The 24,951-nt window shown below is 41.9% G+C and overlaps 1 protein-coding gene across 2 annotated transcripts in view; it reads left to right on the forward strand.

Moving 5' to 3' along the window:
- The first annotated feature begins 928 nt into the window (after positions 1-928).
- LOC121307344 (ataxin-2-like protein) overlaps positions 929-24,951 on the forward strand; it is a 28,948-nt gene continuing 4,925 nt past the window's right edge. Inside the window, exons 1-16 of one of the 2 annotated variants that reach the window (XM_041239521.1) lie at positions 929-1,290; positions 2,752-2,791; positions 8,251-8,307; positions 8,922-8,993; positions 9,172-9,340; positions 10,975-11,096; positions 11,356-11,447; positions 16,692-16,922; positions 17,270-17,844; positions 18,855-18,944; positions 20,012-20,164; positions 20,352-20,438; positions 21,517-21,578; positions 23,199-23,455; positions 23,928-23,997; positions 24,535-24,684. In XM_041239521.1, the coding sequence (XP_041095455.1) occupies positions 1,175-1,290; positions 2,752-2,791; positions 8,251-8,307; positions 8,922-8,993; positions 9,172-9,340; positions 10,975-11,096; positions 11,356-11,447; positions 16,692-16,922; positions 17,270-17,844; positions 18,855-18,944; positions 20,012-20,164; positions 20,352-20,438; positions 21,517-21,578; positions 23,199-23,455; positions 23,928-23,997; positions 24,535-24,684 (2,343 nt within the window). In that variant the 5' untranslated portion in view covers positions 929-1,174. Of the gene's footprint in view, positions 1,291-1,624; positions 1,670-2,751; positions 2,792-8,250; positions 8,308-8,921; positions 8,994-9,171; positions 9,341-10,974; positions 11,097-11,355; positions 11,448-16,691; positions 16,923-17,269; positions 17,845-18,854; positions 18,945-20,011; positions 20,165-20,351; positions 20,439-21,516; positions 21,579-23,198; positions 23,456-23,927; positions 23,998-24,534; positions 24,685-24,951 lie in introns of those variants that run through there. The other variant, XM_041239522.1, reaches the window with a different exon arrangement.

Raw genomic sequence — 24,951 nt, forward strand, 5'->3', positions numbered from 1 at the left:
AGGTCGTCCAAGTAGACCAGGCAGCTTTGCAGGGAATGCTGCCCAGGACCTTCTTCATGAGCCACACAAAGGTGGCCAGAGCGTTGCACAGTCCAAAGGGCATCACCTGCCATAGGCCCCTGACCATGGAGAAGGCGGTCTCAGATCGGGCTGCAGGAGTGAGGGCCACCTGCCAACACCTGGGCTTGAGACTGAGGGAGGAAAACCAGGAGCCAGCCACCCGGTCCAGTGACTCATCATTCAGGCTCCTGTAGTCCACACAGAACCGCCATTCCCTGTCCTTCTTTGGAAACGTCACTACTGGCGTTGTGCGTGTTCCCCCAATCACTGGCATGCAGTCCCGTTGTCTGCCTCGCCGTTAAAATATGAACCAAACCACGAAATGTTTACTTCCGAGCCAGGTTACTTTGTACAGTTTGTTACCGACGTGCAAAAGGACAGAGTCCAGCTGTTGTTCACAGAGAGGTTTAGCAAGCCAAAGACCGCGTCTTTAGGTGGAATCCATACAGTCAGTTTCCCAAGCGGAAAACGGAAAGCTTTGTTGTTCCCACTTCACACCAAATGTACCGAACCAACTAAACCAGGGGTGTCAAACTCGGTTCCTGGAGAGGGGGCCGCAGTGTCTTCCGGCTTTCTAATTATCTGATTAACTGGACACATTTAACACTTCTCTCCTGGCCTCAGAATGTTTCATAGGTCGTGTACCTTGAACCAAGTGCATGTTTAAAACCGTCAGCTGTAAAAGACCTTGAAAAATATTAAATATGTAAAATATTTAACAAATAACCTGATCAATTATGTGAATTGAGAGCTTAATTGGAATGGAAATCAGAAGACCGTAATTTGATTTGTTTTTTTAATCCCCCCCCAGCCCCCCCCCCGGCCGGGTCTCGCGAGACGTTGGGAGCGGAGATTCCCGAGACGCGGCTGCGGTTCAGTCCGGGGGAAAAAAGAAATAGGGTTAAGAAAAATAACAGAAAACTATTGAAAAATACGAGTAATTCCGTAATAGCGCTGTGTACACGAGTGGTCTCTGTTTCTTTCTGGTTACTGTAGAAAAATACGCCTAGGGTTTTAGTATTACTTTTTTTTTTATTATTTTGCTAGCGGACGGAGATTTATTTTGGTTCTTTTTTTTATTTTAAAATCTAGTATAAAAAGGAATCGCCCTCCGATGTTGAAGCAACAGCTGAGTGTTGGAGGCCGAAAAGCCCCTAACGGGACCGTCCCCACGGCGGGGTCGACCTCGTCCGCCAGCCCCGGGGGCAGCAGCAGGTCGGCCGCTGGAAGGTAAGTTAAAGCCGGCAAAAATGCTCGGGAAAGTCAGCGGCTTCCCGCGGCCTGGGAAGGTGAGGGGCGTGATCTGTAGTGTGTAGCTGACCAATTACAGAGCGCGTTTGCGTGACGACTATTCGTGTGAGCCAATCTGGGCTCGGGGCGGGTTTATTCGTGAGATTGCAACCAATGGTCTCCCGGGGAGGCGATCTTTCGCGGGTGGAGTGAAGAGAGAGTTGGCCAATGAGAGTGCGAGCGTTTCCTCCAGGAAGGCGTGATCTCCTGCCCGGGCCTGTGTTCACCTCGGCCGGTCCGAGTCGCAGAACAAACCGGCATTTCCTTTCTTTGTTTTATTTTTCGCTTCTTACAGGCTTTATTCTAGGGCGATGATAAGGTTTGTCGAAACTGTTTCAAAAACGTATTTTTGAAACGTGCAACACTTTTTGGTTGTGGTTGTCTAGTGTTAGAAGTGCGTTCATTTGCACAACACTGCAACCAAAAAAAAAAATACAATCTGCAGTTATTTTATTTAAAAATCAATGCTATTAACACATTAAATCCACGTGCAACGTTGACAGCGTAGTCGAACTGCCCGTTGTACAATGTCAATAATTTAAAACACTAATCACGTTGTTCACACGCTAAATGTGCCTTTAATGTATTGATTGCCGTCTTATGCATTGATTATTCGTCAAAATCTAACGTGACTTGTGCAAACGCAACGTTTTCCGGTGAAGCATTTCTCAATCGTGATAGATGGCAACACAATTAAAAGGCGTGTGAACTCGGTTACCGTCATCGCCGTACCTGCGGGCTCCGCTCCGGGTGGTGCTTATGATATAAAGTTAAGAAGCTATCTTGTTAAAAATGCAAGGATCTGTTCGGTGGATTGCGAGTACTTCAGTAGTGTTTGTATCCTGTATCAAGATGCTGGCATGCATCGCATGTTCAACACCTAATAAATAACTAACGAGGCTGAAATAGTTTCCTGGCACTAATCGGGATTGGGGTCAGTTCCCGTTACTTTTTTGATCAATTTCTATTCCTTCAAAAAAAAAAAAAAAATTCGTTTCAGTCTAGAGGACTTGGAATCGCGGTTGATTTAAAAGGGATATGGAATTGACCCAAAGCGTGACTGGGGAATGCCGAGTCACAGAGGTACACGTTCAGCACAACTATTTTACCAGTGGAACCAGTTCGGAACGTGTTTGGAAAATCCCATTGCCCTGCTGCACCCAGGCCTGATTCCATATAACTCTGACTGAGAACTAGAAGTTAGCCAAGAATCAGTTTTAACTTCAACCCATGACACTTCTAAAGAGAATCAATCAGAGAAGCGTTTCGGCCAATGCCCTGGTCAGCCTAGAGTGTGAGATGTGTGCATGAGTGGATGTCGCCGTTCTATTCTATTAACTTGATGTTTTGCAGTGAGAAGCAGGTGTCTAACGTGTATTTATTACTTTTTTTTTTCCCTAGGGGCAGAAACTCTGGCAAGGGACCTCCACAGTCCTCTCCAGTGAGTATTCCAGTCTTCAAACAGCTTCTGATGGTGTTTAATACACATGAGCGAGCTTCAGACTGCTGCAGTGTTTCACTTGCAGCGAAGCCCAGCTCGCAATTCTTTAGTTAAATGTTTTTCACATTGCTTTTATTACAGATACACATTAATAAAACTCAAATAGATTTATATTGTTAATAGTATAGTATACATGTTGTAAACAAATACATATTTTTAAATCTGCTTTTTTAAAACATTTTGACACACAAATAATTGTTATTTCTCATTAGCGACAGTAATGGTAGAGTACAGTCCCCCACTCTGACAGTAAATACTGCCCATGCCCTCTAAAAATACATTAAGATCAAATAAATATTTACACAGCCCTACTGTTGTGGGGCTGTCATAATAATTGCACATGTAGCAATGTACCCATTACAAACAAACAAAACAAGTTAAGAACTGTTTCAATCCCATTGCACTGAAGCAGTGTACAAGCTTGGGGTTTCTCAGTGTTTACACTGACACAGCAGATTAATTCATTCAAAACCACAACATTCTCTCCGTTGCAAAGTTTGCACCACTTGAAGTAAAACAATTGGCATTCTAAAACAAGCCATGTTTTCCCCCCCAAAAGGAACAAACCGCTAATGCTTAACGACGATATCTTTTGACTCCCATTCCTGCTGGCAGTTGCTCAATCTGCGCATCGTTGTTTTGTCAAAGTCTGCTGCATACATCCCTTCGTGCTCAGTCTTTGCAGTGTTGTTTAATTGTAATGCCCGCTTTAGGCATTTTAGAAACAAATGCCTCTTCTCTTGCATCGCAATCAATTTCCAAACGACTCGCTACTAATTATAGATCTACGCAAGTGCTAGTCAGAGCTTCCATTTCCCTTCAGACCGTGTCCATGGTAACGGCTGAGCCTTGACACCTACGATTGCAAGTGTGTATTTAAAGTATTTTTCTATAAACCACCGGATTTCTAAATGTCGTTCTGTGTTTGCTTTTTTTATTTCTTGTTTTATATTTTGTTTGTTTTATGTTTCATTTTAATTTGTGCTGTTCGTATTTGCTAAAGACCTGGGGCTGTCGCTATAACCCAAACTCCAACCTGTACAAACAAGGGCTTTAACCCTTTCTGTACCAAATGCATGCCTTTGAAAAAAAAATCAGAACACAAGCTGTATTTATGTAATAAAACTTTACATTTAGACATTAACTTTTGCAGTTAACAGAATTTAGAATAAGTTAATATAACAATAGAACGACAATTAAAATGACAGGTAGATGCCAATTAAAAATGCTCCCAAAAATGTATAAAGTTGCCCCTCCTCAAATGCAGAGGATGGCATTTTATGGGCACTTAATAATAATTAAAATGAAACTCGCATCGGTCCTGCAGTGCCCTTTCCCCTCCAGCTTTCATAGCGAATAGGAAATGTGATACGTTTCACCCACAGCTATAAAACACTCGAGCAAGAGAGAGCTGGAATAAAATTTTACCAGGGCTGTTTTTGACAAATGCTGTGTTTGAAGACGGCGTTATTGTTTCTTTTTGTAAAAGTTCTTGATATTTCTCTACTAGGTTTTGTGTGTCCATTGAAAAACCCTTTCTGGAGTTTGCTGGCTGTAAGAGAAAGGAATGGTTCATATTGATTTACAGTGCATTCATTTTAATTGCATGGAGTTGGGACTGGACAGATGCCGTGCAATAATACAGTGTGTGCAATTACCCGAAGTTATACTGATGTTAGTTCATGACTGTCTTTCAGAAACTAACAGTATATATTTATTACTTTAGAAATACATAAAGCGTAACGCACAGCATATACCAAAGGTTGCCGAACCGTGGCTCGCATGAACTGACGAAAGAACGAGAAACAAAAAGGAGAGAGAAAAAATAAACATGTTTTGTTTATTATTCTTGTTTATTAGTCTTTCTCCTCTTCCTTCAGTTTCTTTGAGTCTGCAAGGAGGCTGTGGTCCAGGGTTAAAGAAAAGGGCTTGTAACCAGGAGGTCCCCAGTTCAAATCCCAGCTCACTCCCTGTGTGACCCTGAACAAGTCACTTAACCTCCTTGTGCTGCATCTTTAGGGTGAGACGTTGTAAGTCACTCTGCAGCTGATGCATAGTTCACATACCTTAGTCTCTAAGTCACCTGGGATAGGCATCTGCTAAATAAGCAAATAACAACGTTCACTACAAGAACATTTCGTCACTTGATGACCTTTGGCACTGCACTGGCGCATGCTTATTTCGATCACCTTTGCATTGCACTGTTGGAAGTGAATTTCCTAATTTTGAATGGAGTGCTTGTTTGTTTCGTGGAGACAATGGCATTGAGTAAACCCTCCACATGTAATAAATGAAAGTATGAGGCTTTAAATCAGAGTGGATGGAAGAGTTTGCTTTCATTGAAAACCGTGGCAAAGCTGTGTGTCATCTGCAGGAAATCGCTTGCACACTGTAGCTGTACAAGGTGAGCAACCTCAAATATCAGTATCAAACATCGCAACAAATTTTCATCTGAGTATCCTCCTGGATCAGGCTTGAGGTGAAGCAAGCTGGCCTCTTTAAACAAACGCTTATCCTTTTCAGTAAAGAAGCTGATGTAACGACTCAAGCGAGTTTTGTATGGTATGGAATGTCGATTGTGCCAAACGTCTTTGTTCGGATGAACGAATCATTTTATAACATTGGAGTGTTGGCGCTAGAGAATGCATGTTTTAAATGTTATATTACAGGTCTAAAATTAATATTATATTTATCTTCTCGTCATGAGCAGGTACTGTAGTCCCTTTCAAAATAAATACAGTGCAGTTGTCATCCGTCAACAAGCTGTCAAATATTTAATACACGCTGCATTTTTTCAACAGACCATTCAGATCTTCAAAGGAGGAGCTTGCCAAAGAATCCTTACAAAAATATGTGTGGTTTTTGGTGGAATTGCTTCATATAACTGAATATTTTAAAGTGTTTGCTGCATACAGTATGAACAAATAGTGTTACATTTAAAGTTAATGCACTGTAGGTCTACAGTACAATACAAATGACACAAACTGTAAGGCACTGCAATGTTCTCCTTTGTGTGTTTTGCTGCCATTAATAGAACTACTGTACTGCACAGAGTGAGTGCAAAGATTCTGTTATTTTTGAGAGAATTAAAAAAAAGTTTAAAACAATGCTAGTATTTAAACGTCTTGCTCGCGCGCATCTCGTGTTTTGCAGTGTGTGTCTCGCGGCTCTCGGCCGTGTGAAAACGGTGGTATGTCATAGGTTCAGGAAGTTTGGCCACCCCTGGTATATCCATGCAGCATATTATTACTTAAGGACTTCATAACTAATGGTATGACGTCTTCTGCTATCCCAAATCTGTGTCATTTTCTGCCTAGATTTTGCTGTTCTGCCATTCGTCAATGTTCTCCTTGTACATTTGAATTGGGGAAATTGGGCTTTGATCAACATTAAACTCGGCTGCAATCGACTTCTGACTATTCTGATTTTTTTTATTTTTTAAACTCCCAACTTGGAGGTAAAGGAAGTGTGGTATACCTTCTCTTAGAGTTGAAACAGTCTCTGCTGATTGGTGGTTTTCTGCTTTTATGCAGTCTCCCAGGGCTATTGATGTGTGATCAGTGCAGATCGGGGGGGGATTTTTGTTTTTTTCTTTCATTTTTATAAGCTATTAACACATTTGTGACAGTTGAGGTTTATTTTTATTTTTTTTGCATAAAATAAGGCGCAGTTTCATGAAGGCGGTTGTTTTTACATTGCGTACCCAATTGGTGCTTGCAGACGGCTGTCTTGGCAAGTTGCTATTTCATTGGTCTACAAACAAGTACAGTTCTGTGAATTTAACCGTTTCGGTGCAGTTCTACAGTTCACATTGCAGAAAATGCCGAAAATAATAGAACGGAAGGAAGGTGCTGGTGAAAAATTAAGATATATATATATATATATATATATAAACAATTTATTAAATTTACACTTCGTGTTTCCCCCTTTCCCAGCAGTCAATGGGGGGGGGGGGGGGTTTGATTGGGGGGGGGGGGGGGGTTGATTGCGGGCATTGTTGACAAAGCCTGTAGACCCCCACTCTACTGGAATAATCCATAAATTAGGCATGCCCAGCTCGTCTTCACACCAGGAGCAGCGGCTCTGTCTTTAATGGTTTTCTGTTAAATATACTGACGCTACGCTTGTGTCTTCTACAGCAACCAAGTTTGCATATTTATTGGCCCGCCGGTGTAGCAGTTGTGAACCCCTGGTTAAGGAGCAAGAGGGTGCAAGGTGCTGGAAAGCCATATTCTCTGCAGAATACATGTAGACACATGTCAGTGTCACTAGGGCCTGCGTCGGCATGCTCTTTGTGACCTGACGTTGGAGACAAACATGGTGATCCAGCGAATTATAAAATGCACCCCGTGTTTAAACAAGGATCTTTAGAAAAATAACACTTTGCCAGACATTTGATTCCCATAGAAGACGGAGTGAAAAAGTCATTTTAAACTTCTTTTTATTATTTAATTAACAGGTATTTTGGGGTATTTTTTCCCATGGTTACATAAAATGAAGCAGCAAATGTCAGCTTTGTGCTTTTAAAGTAAACATTTACAATGCTTTGTGAATAAGGCCAATGTAGTGGCTGATTAGCTCAAGTTCAAGAGCTCTTGCCTTGTGTGTGCCCGCGCTGTAGTTTGTAAGTTCAGTGTTCTGTCTTTTTGTTATTTTTATTTTTATTAAAGCTCAAACAGGAGTGAAATGAAGGTGCAATAAAAATAGGAATTAACAAGAACAATTGAAAGTCTACATGGTTCTTCTGCCCTTTTTAATAATTGAGAGTGACTTTCTGATGTAAACAAGTTGCATTTTAGATACAAAGTAAACAAGAACATAAAGAAAACATGCTGTGTGCAACATTTATTTCAGCCCTTGTGATTTCACTTGAAACTTAAATATATATTTGACCTCAACTTTTTTTGGCAAGACACTTGCGTCAAGTTTCACAGACACTGTTTTACAGTCTTGACTTGACTCCAGTATTGGCGCCTCTGGGTTTGTGAAAGTAAAGTTTACTTTCTAATTTCCGGTGTAATCTGAATCTTAAATTCATTCATTTTGGGTTCCCGAGCAAAAAAATCCAACACGGCAGTGGATCCCAGATTCCTGCCTCCTAGCATTTTTTTTTTTACTTCTCCTCACTTTCCTCTCTGTTCTTAGAAGTCGCCAGAACTGCCTCGACAATGCAATTATCAGAACTAAATGAGCACGTACGAAATAAACTGGCTGTCTTTCATGCAATTGCCAGATCTTCGTTTGAACGGCGTGCAATATCATTTAAACAAGTCGTACATTTTTGGTACCCAGAAATTGAGGTGCAATTAAATGGAGTGTGCAGTTATCCGATGCGCATTTGAATGGAGTGCCCTGTATATATTTTAAAATTAATATTGTGATTGTTTTTGTGTTGGCAGGTCTTTGAGGGAGTTTATAATAACTCCAGAATGCTGCACTTTCTTACTGCTGTAGTGGTGAGTGACTGGCTTGCTATTAATAATACTAGTTTTATATAATATAGGCATGACTGGCTTGCTATTAATAATACTAGTTTTAATATAAAATGTGCATGATTGGATCACTGAGATTGTTTTGGTTAAAAGGTAAAACATCAGTGAGACAGCATAGGGTGAAGATGTGTTCTTACTAACTAGAAGCATTACAAGCAGGGTTGGGTGTCCTGTATTTCAATTCTATTTCCCAATTCCTTTTTAAAATCGGATCCCAATTCGATGGAACTGATATTTTAGAGACCTAATTGGGGTGATTTGTTCAACTGCTTTAATTTGAAGCTCATTTTAAACAGAATACTGCTTGTTGGAATTGATTTAAAAGGGAATTAAAAAACCAGGAATTGACCACGACCCAGAGTACCAGTAGCTATGATGTGGTCCTCTAGGTGTTATAGCTGTCATTTAATAATTAAGTGACTTGACTTTTTTATAAGTTTGCCGTGTGTAATTCAGAGAAAGATGTAGGGAAGCATCGTGTTTGATGGTCGATGCTCATTTTTTACGCTTGGAAGACTAATGTCTGGTGTGCTGTTTCTCCCTCAAGTCTCCTGTGCGCTTTTCTCCCTGTCCTCTAGGGTTCCACGTGTGATATCAGAGTGAAGAACGGAAACATTTACGAGGGGATATTTAAAACCCTCAGCTCCAAGGTAAGGGTCCGCACTGCACGGGTAATAGACAAACCGATTTAGGGATTGTGTGATTTCATTAATTGTATTCAATACTAGGGCTTGACAAAAAAAAAATATAGTTTAAAGATTTAGGGAATTAAGCGCAATGCCCTTGGTGTTCATGGTCTCTCCCTGTCTACCCACTCTTTCCACTCAGTGTGAGCTGGCAGTGGATGCTGTTCACAAGAAGCCCCCCGAGCAGGTCTCTCCGGGAGGGGTGGGGGTGCCCCCCAAGAGGGAGGACATCGTGGACACCATGATCTTCAAACCCGCAGATGTTGTCACCATGCAGTTCAAAAACGTGGACCTGAACTACGCAGCAAAAGGTACAGATAGAGAGAATGAGTATTTAAACGGGCGTATTTATATTGGGCTAGATGCAGGGCACAATTGATTATGAGTAATTAAGAAATTACTGTCAGACCCTGATTGCACTTCTCGTCACAGAATAAATAAGCTACCCCTGCGAGTTTACTAATAGGAGTTGCTCGTGTAGGACTGGAACATATATATTTAAAATCAGACTCCTGGCTCCTGATCATTTCAATAGTATGTTTAATCAAAGGTAGTTCAAAAAACCCGGGACTGGGTGCAGCAAAGCTAATGTGTGAGTTTCTACCCCTGCTCAGACTCCTGGCTCCGGATCATGTCAGTGTTAGTGGTATATGCTCCGATAATCAGTAGCTTATCGGCAATGCACCGATGGATAAGGGGATAAAAAAAAAAAAACGAATCGGTGAGCTACTGTTTTTGTTATTTTCACAGATTAATGTACACCGATGTTCATGCTTGAATTTCTTCCAGCAGAGAATTTAACTTTTGGTCAGGCATGCTTGTTATTGACACTGAGACTCGTTTTCCCAGTGCTGTGTAACGTCGATCAAAATGCAGTACATACGGCTCAAAATAGCCATGATTGGATTATTTTAATATCTGAAGACAACACTAGGACAGCGAGTTGTGTGCAGAACAGACTTGGTGCTACATTAAATCCAACGAAGAACTTCAAAGTAATTCACCCAAAGTAATGCTTTGTAGTTGGTTTCAGGCTGATAGAACTGTAATAAATATAGGGGTATTGCTGAAAAGCACTTTTTTTAAAACCAAGACTACAGTCTTCCTAACTTCCAAGGAGTTGTGAGCTCTGTAAACGTTAAGTGGGAATTAAAGTAATTTTTGCTTATCTTGCTGTTTGTCTTATCTGCATTGGTTGTGGCATTTTGAAGCTGGAATTAATTATTTTGCCGTCGCCTTTAGTAAAAACAATTCAAGTTTGATTACATATTTTTGCTTTTGATTTAAGTAACAGTTTAAGTTGGGCTGCATTTTTAAGCAGTGTATTCTTAAAATAACACTAACGAACGTTGTATTTGACATTGTGTAGGCTGTTTTTTTTTTTTTCTACTGTACAGTGTAGGTCAAAGTTATAATATGCAGTGTTTGACAGCAAGTGGCTATGAAGTCACATATTTTTGTTCTACAGAATTGTTTTTTCTAGTACAAATGCAAAGTTTTTGTGTGACTGTTGTAAAACGAATGTATAAATTGCTGACAAGCACACAACATACTACGTTATTCTTTCTATTCATTTTCTGAAGTAAATGCAACAAGTAAACAATACCTGTTCGTTTTTGTCAAATACAACAAGTGATATCCTGTTAATTGTTTAACATTTATAATTATAAAACAGTTTAAATATACGCCCTATGTCTTGTTCTAGTAGTTTACCTGCACTGTATTTATTATCTGTATCCCATTGGTATCGGCCAATATGGGTAGATAACCATCGGCTATTGGTATTGGCCAAGAAAATCTTATCAGTGTATCCCTAATAATATTAATAGACTTGATTGAGGGGAGTTCTGAAACTGAGTGCAGCAGCAGGGCTAGTGTGAGTTTCAAGCCCTGATTGTCCATTGAAAGATGTCATTCTGAATTTATGCGTTTTCTGTCTCTTCAGACAAGTTCACAGACTCGGCGATCAGCGGCTCCAAAGTGAACGGGGAGCACAAAGAAAAGGTGCTTCAGCGCTGGGAGGGAGGAGACAGCAACGGAGAGAGCTACGACCTGGAGAGTGACGCGGTAAGGAGGCTCCACCAGCAATGGAGACGAGACTCCTATTGCACAGCACTGTCACCCATAACCAGGTTTCATTACCAGCTTGGTTAGCCACAGGGTGAAACCAGGCATGGATCAAACTGCTGTGCAATGGGAATCTTATTTCCAGCCCAGGTTCACTACACCTTTACAGCTCTATATTCCCTCGCCCCATCTCTCCCCTGCTTTTTTATTCAGAACTCCCTCTCCCTTTTATTCATCTCTCCCCTCGTTTCCCTGTCAGGCGAATGGCTGGGATCCCAACGAGATGTTTCGCTACAACGAGGAGAACTACGGCATCAAGTCCACCTACGACTCTAGCCTGTCTCTCTACACGTGAGTAAAAGGCAAGGTCTTCTCAGACATTGCAGGGGCCAAGAAAGGTCTAACAAACATTGTGAGAACAATGTGCTGAAGCGCAGGTGCAACTCAACCAACCCCGGACACACAGGAGCAAGGATTTAGGTGGGGTACAGTTGACCTTGTGTAGAAGAGATGCAAGTTCTGTGTGTGCAACAGCATTGTAAACACACACCATGTTTAGATATTGTTAGGAATACAGTGCAAGCAGAGTTCACAAAGTTCAGCTTCAGACACAATTAGGAAAGATCTACAAGACTAGCACTAATGAGTGCCTGTGAGAAAAGCTGGCTCAGCCCTGTCCTGACGACGGACCATCACCGTCCCATGAGCTTTCTCCCAGAACATTCAGCAACTGATGATGATCAGATTTATTTTTGTAATTAGGTGCTACATTAATGATTTTGAAATAAAAGTAAACTTTCTAACATAGCAGTTGGTGTGCGCACTCATTTGCAGACATCAAATTAATTCTAACACAATAAGAAGGGAACATTTGGGAACAAGAAAAGGCCATACTGAGGTGGGAGGTTGGGACTAATTTTAAATCAGTCTTTTTTAAATGCATTTTAGATCCTACTACGTCACCTGCTAGGCTATTCCTGACCATGTCTCTAAATTCAGTCTGTTCAGTTTTGCAGATTTGTTCAAAACGAAGAACAGTCCAGTTCTTTCAGTGAACTCCCTTTAGCACATCCCTACAGAACAGGAGCTGGGAGCTCTTTATAAATATTGTGCGAAGTCACGTTGCACCGTGTGTTTCAGAAAGAACAAAGAGCATGCAGGCACAACAAACACCTTCCTCATCTGGGCTGCTTCAGTAGTTTTAAAACGTCACTGAACTCCTGTCTGCTTTCACTCTGTTCTTCAGCCAGTGCTCCCTTTCAGATCATTTTTGGTTGTCTTTTCATGAAGACATTTTAAATGCAGTGTGTTCAAACTAAATTGGCCACCAGGTTCCTAGATACAGTGTAACAGGTAGTGCATCCAGTAAGGCAAACGTTGGCGCTGTTTATTTACACTATTCTTTCAGAAATAGGAATTTTCACTGAGACACTGGGTACATTTCACGGAAATCATGAAATTTGTGTGTGGGGGGGGGGGGGAATGCAGCCTTAATAATTGGGCATTATGTCCCGTCCCCCGTCCACCTAAATCTTTCTTCTGTTTGTCTCTGTGTTCCTCTGGGGTATGGTGACTCGGAGGTTTTTAAAGAGTGAGTAGCGGGGTTCCGAAAATCTAGCATTGCACGTGCTGCTACAGCTGTTTCAATAACGGACTTGTCTTTTTTTGTTTTGTTTTAGTTTAGTAGTCGCCAGTTATTTGGATTATTTTCTCCCATTTTAGAATATCCAGTTTAAGCTCGGCTCACCACTACCACCCCTGCGCTGACTCTGGAGCGGCGAAGACGAACACACGCTGTCCTCCGAACCGTGTGCCGTCAGCCGCCCGCTTCTTTACGCACTGCAGGCTCACCGTGCAGCCTCCTCAGAGCTACAGAGGAGTCGGAGGGCAGCGCAGCTCTGGGCAGCTTACAGGCACGCCTGCAGGCGCCCGGCCTGTCTACAGGGGTCGGTGAGCCGATGACATCCTCGCCTACCTATTGATTTTGGTTTTATGGTATTTAGGGATGGCCTACCGCATTGTACCACTGACCTGTGCGTTGTGTGCTTACAAATCCAATCTAACGAGGCAGTGAAACCTGCAAAGAGGAAACGACACCTTGCAGCAAGGCACCTGGAGTATAAAGATAAATCCAGAGACTTTTTTTTTTTTTTTTTTTTTTTAATGTAAGAATACAATCAACAGAAAACTCAAATGACAAACATTGTCGGTTCCAGAAAAATGCTCTGAAAGTATCCTGACAGCTCATTGGATTGTAAAAAGTAAAAGATATCCCATACTATTGGAGAACTGATTCATCTAGCTAACGCCGAAATGTGCAAAGTGATGGTAAGCGAATATGCAGTGAAGAAACTGAAGGCCATATCACTTTCTAACGACACAGTTAGTAGGAGGATTGAAGAGCTTTCGAATTATATAAAATGCTAACTAACTGAAAGGCTACTTACATGCGAGCAGTTTGCAATTCAGCTTGATGAGACCGCTCATGTGGGTAATGCAGCGCAATTATTAGTTTGGCTGGGGGAGATTTTGGAAGATTCTTTTGTCAGGAGTTACCAGAACAGACAACCGTTCAGGAAACCGTGCGGCAATTAAACAGACAGAGCCTTGTAATCCAGTTTGGAACAGTGAACTTTTTATTCGAGGTCTGGTGACCTAAACAATAATCCCCAGCAATACACAACAGTGTGTAATACAGTGCGTCACCTCTAAACTTTTTGATTTGACTCATCACCTAGAGTACAAAGTAGTGACTGTCTCTCATACTATGATTGTCTTACTGACACACTTTCTGTGATAACTACGAGGAGAAAGTCGAAACCTCATGAAGTCACAATGAAATGTCTATTGTTGCTGCTCTCCTTTGGAGTACTTCAAGCCTTAGGCAAGACATAAAAACGAAGAAGTAGAATTCGGAATCTCACCTTTTCGTTGATTTCTTCATCGACGAGCTGGGAAAAGCAGACTGGAGCTGCTGAACTAAGTCCTTGTCCGTGGAACAGTGAAAATTGATTGAGGAACGACACCTCATTTTGGCGAATGTTCTTTGGTACTTTCACAACGGTGGAAAAGGGTTGTTGAATACATACACTCCGTAGTAAGAAGACGATACCGTCGATACTTCTGTTGAAGTCAGGGATTACCTCACACTCTTGCTAAATTATCAAAACGAACAGTTGGTGTGTGGTTCCTATCTGTCCCGAGACGTCATTCTTTGACCGTGTGACGGTAGAGTGTTGACATTTATGACTGACCGTCACAAAGAAACCCAGACTTGCACAACAACCATCCACTGACTGTAAATCACGCCGTTAATGGTCTGTTGTGGAACAAGGCACATTAGGGTCACAAAACCTTGTCAGTTATGAAAATAAGCCTTGAGGGTTGGAGTTTGTTTATTAAGCAGTCGTGGGTGTTATTGTGAGTATGGACGTACAACTCATCCCATTTGTTATTGCGTGTCCGGTACAAACAGTGGGTACTGCCATGGGGTGGGGTAAACAATAACGGGATTGCAGTCCCAACTAATAAATAAGATTCATATCTGACCCACAATAATACAAACATGGTCACCAGTCCTGGGTGCGTGCGGTAGTGCTCATGGTGGGTGATAGTTTATTTAGTGACTATTGCTGTAGTTATTTGAGCCATTGTGAAGACTTTCATCTAATAAGAATTGTTCTTCATGCATGGACAGGCTCTTCTCTTTTATATATTTAAAAAAATTAAGTAATCCAATTGTATTTGATAGAATAAAAGAAAACATTGACTGTTCTGGCCCTTGGCTACAGCGCCGGAACTGTGTTAGCTGTCTGGTAGTGCAAAACGAGACAATTGCATGACAAAAAAACAAAACGCTCACGGTACTTTTTTTACTTATGGAACAGGGTCTCTTACAGTCCTTCTTAGTTTATTTATAAAAAAAATGTGCAAAGGAAGAGATTCCGATTCTCCGCCCCTTTTTATGCTGTCACACATGACCCCTTGGTAAAGGAGTGCAACAGCCTCTCCAGTCTGCGGCTGCCACTTCGTTTCACTTCCGGGTCAATGCGTTATTGCAATGGAGTCTCGCTCTTCCTGGCTGGACGACTTCCCTTGAACCCTGGGAAAGAACTGTCAGGCTAGTCTGTACAAGGAACTCTGTTCTCGTTGCTTGGCGCCCTCACAGGTCGGAGGGAGATTTACAACCAAGAATCATTGTATTTCTGACACAGTATTGTATAGCTGCGTTGTCCTCAGACGCTGTAGCTCCTGGGCAGCTGCATAGTGAAGCCGCAGTGTGTAAAGAAGCGGGCGGCTGACGGCACACGCTTCGGAGGACAGCGTGTGTTCCTCTTCACCACTCCCGGTCAGCGCAGGGGTGGTGAGCTGAGTCTAAATAAATAATACTTGGGCATTTCAAATTGGGAGAAAATAACAAAAAATAATTGGCTACAACTAAATTAAAAAAAAAAAAAAGAAAAGTTTACGAACGAGAGGAGCCCATTCGGCCTATCTTGCTCGTTTTGGGTGTTAGTAGCTTATTGATCCCAGGATCTCATCAAGCAGCTTCTTGAAGGATCCCAGGGTGTCAGCTTCAACAACATTACTGGGGGGTTGATACTGGGGAGTAAGTATTTTCTGTTCTGAATGCCCTGTTATCTAATCTCCATTTGTGACTCTTTTTCAGGTCAAAAAAGTCCCTTGGGTCGACATTTGTCAATTACCTTTTAGAATTTTGAATGCTTGAATCAGGTTGCCGCGTCGCCGTCCTTGTGCAAGACTGAATAAATTCAATTTTTTAAGCTTGTCTGCATATGACATGCCATTTTAACTCTGAATAATTCTGATAGTTTGGATGTTTGCTCAATTTTAAATATTCGTTCATTTTCAAAAAGTAATAAGCCATTATATTGCTCAAAGATATCAGATAGCATACCCCAGGAGTAAAGAATACGTGGTGTAGGGCTTCCTTTACCCTGGTGAATTAACTGCAAAACAAAGGAGGCCAAATAGCAGCTCAAGTTAAACGCTGTTTTTGTTTATTTTTGAAACAAATAGTACATAAAGTTGACACTGCATTTTATTTAATTTTTACTGTTTTTGTTTTTTCATTCCTTCCCATTGGTCACCATTTACTGCAAGGAAATGGCATAGACATTTTCATAAAGTAATAACATGAGGTTTACTTCTGTCTTTTTGTATCTCAAACTGAAATCTAACTTTTTAACACTTCAGATAAAACAAATGTGGAAATGGCGTCGTAAAACGAAGGGGGGAAAACTCATGTTTGGTTCTAGTTTATTACATTCCATAAAGTCACAACAAAAGATACAATGAATAAAATGCTGTATAACAGTCACTACACATTTCCAGCACGTTGGGCAGGCACGGTGTTAGCTGGACAATAGCCTTTCTGAGGGGCGTTTAATTTTCCACTATGAGCCACGTCTGCAGTACATACTTATTTTCACGACATTTCGGGCAGGAGCCCTTCAGCTGTTTAAATGGCTGAAAAAGTGCTCTTTGTGTACATTTAAGAACCTTTTCTTATATAATTTTTTATTTTTTTTTTAAATAAAAAAATGAAGTGTGTATGTGTCTGTTTCCCTGCAGTGTTCCTCTGGAGAAGGGCACCTCGGAGCAGTTCAGACAGAGGGAAGCCCGCGCTGCGAAGCTGGCCAGTGAGATAGAGTCCAGCCCTCAGTACAGACAGAGGGTTTCAGTGGAGAACGACGAGGGCCGCTCAGAGGAAGACAAGTACAGCTCTGTGGTGCGGGAGAGAGACCGAGATAGGGACAGTCCCAGGGACAGGGACAGAGACAGCCCCAGCCTCAGCAGTAGCAGGTAGGTACAGGTGGCAGTCGGGGTCAGTTGCAGTCAGCAATATTCTGTTAACGAACCCTCTGTGGCAACGCATTACTGAACTGTTTAAATTGGTCAACAATTGTCAAATTTAAATTCAGTTCCTTCAAAGTATGACTGATTCATCATTCCAGGTGAAATGAGAAGAAACAGCAGCTTGGGTTTGTTTGCTTTACAACAGCAACACGCACAAACCCAAGCAGCTGTTTCTTCACTTTTATATTTGCACACTTAAAGTGTAATAGATGGATCTAAAATAAATGCCATGTGCAAGATATCTGTTTTCTGAGGCTGAAGTCTTTCTGAATTATTTCTTTTCTTCTCCTCAGGGAAGGCAAGTACACCCCCCTGCCTCAGCGGGCCCGCGAGAGTGGGGTTGTGAGGGGGTGTCTAAGGGGCTCCTCTGGGGGGGGCTCCCAGTCCCTGAGGGGGGCTCTGGGCAGCAGGACTGTGGGCAGCATGTCTACCCTGCCCCCCAGGTCAGGCTCTGCTCACCCCTCCACTGACAGCAGTGGCCAGTCCCAGCCACGTGGGGGCTCCTCCCTGACAGAGACCAGCCTGGCCACACGTGGATCCTACTCTGGCCACCATCTCCACCACGCCTCCGGCTTCCAATCCCACCATGCTGAGCCACGAGGGTCCTTGCACCCCCCTTCCACGGACATGGCCACGAGCCCCAGCCTTCATGGCTCTGCTGTAGAAAGTGGTGGTGCTTCCCCTCTCTCGGTGGCTGGAGGTACTTCAGGCCTGCCCCCTCTATCTGTTGCCACGCAAGCTCTGCCACGAGCCATCACAGAGCCCATGGCCCCCCAGTCCACGGGACAGCCACAAAGCAACCAGCTCTCTACTGGGAGCAGTGCAGGCAGCCCGGCAGGACAGGAGCAGCAGAGAGTGCTGAATGGAGGTGAGGAGAGTGGCACCACTGTGGCACCATTCATTGAGCGAAAATTGTAAAGGGTACTTTAGCTGAAACCTCCCGACCCAGAAGGGGTACAGTTTCAAAAAAAGTTAAACCCCCCGAGTTAAGAGAAGTAAAGAGTGACCTAGCAATAGCCAGTCGAGTGCGTTTTAACATGCAGTGCCCGCCCACTGATCTCTCAGCAGAGTGCAAAACTTAATGATGCCAAGACGGAGCCTGCAAAATTGTTTTTGGGACTGCATGTTTTCAATGGGAATAAAATTGGATTCATTTGAATACATAAAACCAAAATCCCTACAACACTGCAAGATGGTGACTCGAGGAGACAGCATCATCTTTACAGTACCGTTTTAAAAAATAAAAATAATACTAATGCCTGTAGAATCTTACTCTTGGTTATAGAGCAGTAAACTTTTTAGATTTTTTGATTTTGACTCAGATAATCTCATGCATGGCAGTTTTTAGAACTTGTCATTGTTCATTAGTTAGTTGTAATGAACACAGTGGCTCGCCGATGAACAAACCGTGAATAAAAAAAATTAAACCGTGTGAACTCTGTAATCGTGATCTAGAAAAAATAGGTGCGGTTTCGAAACCGTGGCAGTTTATACCGCGGTTTACTGTAAAACCGGTACACCGCGACATCCCTGTGAGGGGCACAGGCGACCGTAGTGGTCATTTGGTATAATGAAAATGCTGTGTTAAGTTATTTTTAATGAAGTAGTTTTATTGGCTGTGACAGTGTACTCTGTTTCTTATTAGTTACCAAATGGTCTGCATACAGTAATCGTATGGCATGCTGCAAACACTGTAAACGAGGGCACACACCTGCACTTAAATTAAGTGTCATGTTCTGTTAAATTTTTTTTTTTTTTTTATGCCAGTATGGTTAGTGCCTTCACTGTAATGCTTGTGAAGACAGAACATTGATGTGCTTCGCTTGAGTGGAGTTGGGTTTGTAATATTCTTCACCAGGTTCTGGTTTCTCTTCACAGGTGCATCACGCATGTCTCCCAAAAGCCAGAGAATTGCCAGTAGAACCATCAAACCTACCCCCAGCCCCACAGGAACCGCCACCAGCGCAGGTACAGAGATTGGGGGTTCGCTGGGGTTGGCAGTCGTTCATTTCTGCTGGTTCCATTAATCCTTTGCGGTCCATTTATTCAGCGCCTGTCAGGCACAACAGGTCCAATTTATTTTCACACGCGCTGTTTAAAGTATATATTTTTTCCAAGTAAAACTGGTTTAAAGGGCATTGCAATGCTAAGCGACATCAGTACTGCACCTCCAGCCAAGCCCCACCCCGTGTTCACTTTATTTTTCACATACCTCTTTATAGACGTGCATACTGATAAATCATCTCCTGATCACTCGTTTTATCACCAAACTCCTCAATAATGCGATCAAAGTCATTATTTTATTACTGTAACATTTCAAAAAGCTGCGATATTCTTTGAGCGCTGCATGCGGAAGCAGCTACCTCCTTTGTTTGGTTGTCTCTGTGGTGTAGCTGCTAGGGCTATTGCACACACGCCCCATTTTTTATTTTTTTTTTTTTCGGATTCACTCAGCCATTGAGTGGTTCTCTCGGCTTTTTCCGGAGAAAAAACGACTAGAGACCTGTACTTCACGTCTTTTTGATAATGTCGGACAGGATCCGACATTGCACCAGAAAGGGAAAATCAGAATATCGGACCTGGTCCGACATAGGACCGCAAAGGGTTAAAGGTGAAACAGCTTCCATGAGAAATTTAATTTTGGTGGTCTCTCATAAGCAGACATTCAATCTTATACACCCTCGTACTCCAGGGTTGGGGTCTGAGTTCCAATTCCCGTTCCTTCAACGGAATTGGAATTTATACTTTAGAGACACAGTTGTTGTGATTGGCTTCAAACGAAAGCAGTTGAACAATTTCATTGACTGTGTGGCTTCAGTTGAAGTAATTTGTTGCCACTGCAAGAAGGTCTTTAACAGAGTAGTGCTAATTGCAATTTTGATCAGTGATGTCCTGGAATTGATTTAAAAGGGACTGGGAATTGAAGTTGACCCTGACCCTGCATGTACTTTTAGCTTGAATTTGTGAGGTGAAGAAAAGTCCTATACTGTTGGAGACTTCTTTCTGTGAGGACAGTCTTTCAAATCTCTCTCTAGGTGTGGCTCGTGCCTCCTTTCCTCCCCGTTCCCTCAAGTCTGGCTCCACCCAGGATTCACCTTTGACCCCTCCCTACCTTGACAACACCCCCGTCTCCACAGTGACCAGCAAGCCCTTTGGCCCCTCCCCCACCCCCACCTTCAATGTTGACGGTAAAACACAAAATATATTGTTTACTTTTAAAGCAAAGTAACTAAAGACTTCTAACTTTGAGTGCGTTGCAAATGATATTCAGTCAAAATGAAGAAGTGCAAAAGCAGTCTGATAAGGGAACTTTGTGCTAATGAGGTGCATTTTTTAATATTTTCTTTATTGGCAAGTGTTTCTGTGTCTCTGCAGTTAATGAGATTATCAGTTCTGGAGTAAAAGACAGAACTCTGGACAGTCCTGGAAATGGCATTGACACCACGAAGCCCTGCGTGAAAGGTGAGCGGGGCCATTACAAGCACTGGGGCTACGAACAGGGCTGCAGTACCTACTGTTGAATTCGTGGCAATACCAGAGTCCTTCATCTCCAGGGTTCTCCCCAAGAATTCTGTATATCTGAATCGAAGAGCATTATAAACTTTGAATAATAAGTCGAGTGAGTAATAGTCCACCGTAATTCGTACACGGGCTACACTACTCCATTTACAACCAGATCCTTTAGGATCTTTTGTTTCTGGCAGAGCTTGCACATTGTACCGCTCAATTCCTTGTAAAGTAATCTCTATTTTATTTCCCACGTAGCATCACACGCACTATACAGATGTCTCTTTGAACACACTGTCCCCCTCTTGCGGTTCTTCTAATGTTCGTTGACTAAAGTCGGGTTGTTTTTCTTTTTCATTCATTTGTTTGGTAATTTCCACATTCATCGTCACTATTTTTGCTATGATAGTAATCGGTTATTTTTTATAGCAGTCTTTGTTTCAGCCTCAAGTGTTAACGGAAAACCCACCCCTTCAGCTCTCTAGTTAAATAGTGTCAAGAAGTAATACAGCTGTCACGTCCCCCCCTCCCCCCACCTAGTCTACGCAAGTCATCTAGTCGTCTAGCAGCAGAATCGGTCCTTATTGTTAAAGGCACAGTAGCATCTGCGAGACGATGGCTCAGGATTGTTCAGCTGGCAGGCCAGTCTGGCTAAAAAGGCCTGGGGAGAACCCTGATCTCATTTCAATCATTGTAGCTGTGGTCCGTTCTAGTTGGAAAAATGTCATGTTTGTGTCTGGAATAGATCCGTTCAAGTCTTGTAATACCTGGGACTGGGAGCCACAGTAACCATGGGTGGAAATGCTGTAAAACTACTATTGCACAGCAGTTTTACCCATAACCAGGTTTTACCAAGAGATTAGCCACAGTGTGTATAGGTAATAACAAGCTCAGGTGTCTTATTAAACTCCTGTAGTAAAACCAGGACTGGATCAAAGTGATGTGCAGTGGGAGTCTTATTGCCATCCATGTACCTTAACACTGTTTATAAACATGGCATCAGGGGTTTATTAATTTTATATTTTCTTTTCAGCCCCCACGGAACACCATCGGAACCAGTTGGAGGAGCTGAGGAAATTCGGTAAAGAGTTCCGGGTAAGATTTCGATAACTGCGCCCAAGGGCAGGCATGTCTTGCATGCTTCAGAGTTTACATTGTATCAGGTATCCAACTTCCATTGTAAATGTTACATTTTCGGCTGTCATTTTTATAGGCTGTGAATTCTAACTTAAGAGCATGTACCAGACCAAATATCTACTTCAAGTATACAGTATTGTACATTTTTAAAAAGCTGTTGCTGTGCAGATTAGTAAATCATGATGTCATTCTGTGATCAAGTATACCCACGCTGACCTAATTGGAATGTGACAAGTTTAAAAATCCACTTAAATAAATTTCTTTAGAAACGTCCAGAAGTGTAATTTACTGATCTCCTACTGAAAACATGTTAAGTTGTCAGTGGTAGCCACACACCGCAGGAACTAGAATCTGAAATCATGTATGGACTTGATTTTATACAAAATTGTTTGACAGGTGCTCATTTGTACCTGTTTGTGAAGTGACTGGCAAGGTTTTAACTTATTCGAGTTAATGTATATATCCATTTAAAGCATACAGTGTGATACCTTTTTGAAAAGCTGAGTGTCTGTAGAACCTGGACATAGCAAGGGTTACACTCTGACATTAAGTAAAATCTTAATTTAACTAAAAAGCAAAACCCAAGTAGAAAAAACACACACATCTTAGCCTTTTTTAATTAAAATAATTCATAACAAATATTGTCTGTATACTTATGTACATCTGTTAGAATATGCGCATATGAGCAACAGCAAATATATATAGAATATATATATATATATATATATATAAGTATATATATATATATATATATATATATATATATATATATATGTACATTTCTGATTTAACAACTTGTTTAAAAAAAATACTTGCAGTGCACTTTGTCTGTAAAATATTTAAACACATTTTCAATATAAATAAGTAAATACTAAATTTATAATAATTGGTCAAACCTGCTCATGCGACCACATTTATTCGGTGACCACCTGGTCTAAGTGACCACTGTTAATTTCCTCCCAATGATATTTGTGTGTGTTAAGCGACCACTTGTCTAACGCGACCAGGGACCACAATTCTCTTACCCAGCAACAGACTCAAACCTGTATAAAGCACCCTAGCACAGGACTGTTAAGAAAAATATGATTAAAAATGGTGCGTCCTAAACTCTTAAGTCTTATCCATAATCAATAAAACAGCGTTCTCCTTGAAAAAAATAAAAATAAACCACCCACTTCTCACCCACTGCTTAGTAAGCAATTGCATCATCTGTCGAATTCGATCGACGTTATAATGGGCCACCTGCAAAGGGTTAAAGCCCTTGAAAAATACGCAAATGTTTTGAGTTGTTTTGAATTGAGAAGAAAAGTATAATTCATACTACGTTACAGTAAATGTACAGAGTTACCCCATCAAATTCCCTATTTAAAGAAACACTGTACAGTGTTTTTCAGACTTCATTAATGCATTGGTTTCCTTTTGCATAGTATCTTAATACAGTAATTTATAAATTCTGTTCTATGAACCAATACAAATGTGGTCATTTTTGCCACCAAATGCACTTCAATGTTTCTTTCAATATTTTGAAAACTTCTGACCTGTTACTTTGTAGCATCTGAACTGCTGTTGTAATTCCAGTTGCAATCCAGTGGTGGTGCTGTGGATCCCGAGCCTGTTTCAAAGGACGTTGGCAGTGGTTCTGCTGACCCAAACCAGCAGAGGGATAGCAGTGGTAGTTCTGTGGAGTCGTTACCTGTCCAGGCAGTTGATCAACGGCAGCAGTCGGGCCTGTCTGAACCCCAGGCAGAGTCCTCTGCAGACAGGCAATCTCCAGGGACACCTGCAGCAGCCAGGACTCCGAGCGAGAGTGAAGAGAGACCAGAAGGCCTACCAGAGTGAGTGACAGGGGTGTACAGTATAGTGGAGCTTAAAACTCACACTCCCTGCTGCAGCCAGTCCTGGGAGTCCCCAATGAATTAATAATAATAATGAAATGATCAGGAGCCCGGAGTTTGAGTAGGGTTAGAAAGTCGCTCTAGTCCTGCTGTTGCACCCAGTCCTGGGGTTCAGAAATGTTTTCAATATAGTCTATTGAAATGATCAGGAGTTTGTTGATCTATTAATTGTTCTTCCCTTTTATAGCTGCAAATAAAGAATATTGTATGAGGGGAAGTCCTCTCTCTGTTTGGGCGACAGAACTGTGATCTAACTCCTTGCTCGCAGTGTCTAAACCAGTGTGTGTTTGTGTAGTCTGACTTGGCATTATTGTGTACGGTGTAGTTATAAAGTCACGACTATGCTTTGGAGCTCCAGTGGGCAAGCCATTCACCTGCTAATACACACACCCATCTCCTTTTCTGTTTTCAGCCAAGTGAAGAAATCCACACTGAACCCGAATGCCAAGGAGTTCAACCCCAACAAATCTGTCCTCCCTGTGGTCAGTCCTTTTTACTCCTGGCTGTCAGGTCTTAGCTTCAACAGTAACTTCAATGACTAACATTTTTAAATAAGTCTTTTCTAATGTTCAAAAGCGAAACATCTCAGGTCACATTATGAGGAATGTGTGGATGCTGACTGCATGCATTTAACATTCTTTGCACTGTTGTGAGTGGAGCTAGTTCTATTAGGTCATGTTCGCAAGGAATAAAATAAATCTTGGAAATGTTTTAAGAACATTTTAGAAATTCAAATTTTATTTAAGACTTTGAATATACAATGTTGTTTTTTATAGTATTTGTAACAGTGTGATGCAGCTGGCAATCTTGCTAGATAACTGGCAGCAGACGATTCTGTACTATTACTGTAATATAAAATTATATCCCGTTGTAACAAGTTGTTTTACTCGTGTACAATAGCCTTCGATTAGCAGGAATGCCCACTTAGTTTAGGCTTTTTTTATGTTAATTTAATGTACACGATGCATTTTCATTTGTCTGTTGGTTTAATTTATTTATTTTTGTTCTTCTGATTCCAGTCGAAGCAGACAAGCACCCCAACTCCCCCTCGACCCCAGACTCTGCCCAGCCCCTCGATCACAGTCCTGCCCCCCCAAAACCAGGGAGGCATCTACAACACCCCCTACATCTCCAACGTCTATCAGTTTCACATGGGACCTGCTGTCCAGGTGAGAGGCTGAGTGAGTGTGCAGGGTTAGAAACTCTCTAGTCCTGCTGCACCCAGTCCTGGGGTTTTGGTTTGAGAGAGGCTGTGACGGGGTGAGAGAACCAGGGGGATGTCTCCACCCCCTACTAGGGATGTGCTTTTGGTACGTTATGAACGTACAAGTGCTGTGCAGGTGTCTACGTACACGCACTCTTTTATACTATTTTGTGATGTATACTGACAGCCCTGGTTAGTATTTTCCAAGCAAAGAAACCCTAAATAAGCAAAT

Source organism: Polyodon spathula, chromosome 55 (genome assembly GCF_017654505.1).
Source record: "Polyodon spathula isolate WHYD16114869_AA chromosome 55, ASM1765450v1, whole genome shotgun sequence".
In the NCBI taxonomy this organism is placed as follows: Eukaryota; Metazoa; Chordata; class Actinopteri; order Acipenseriformes; family Polyodontidae; genus Polyodon; species Polyodon spathula.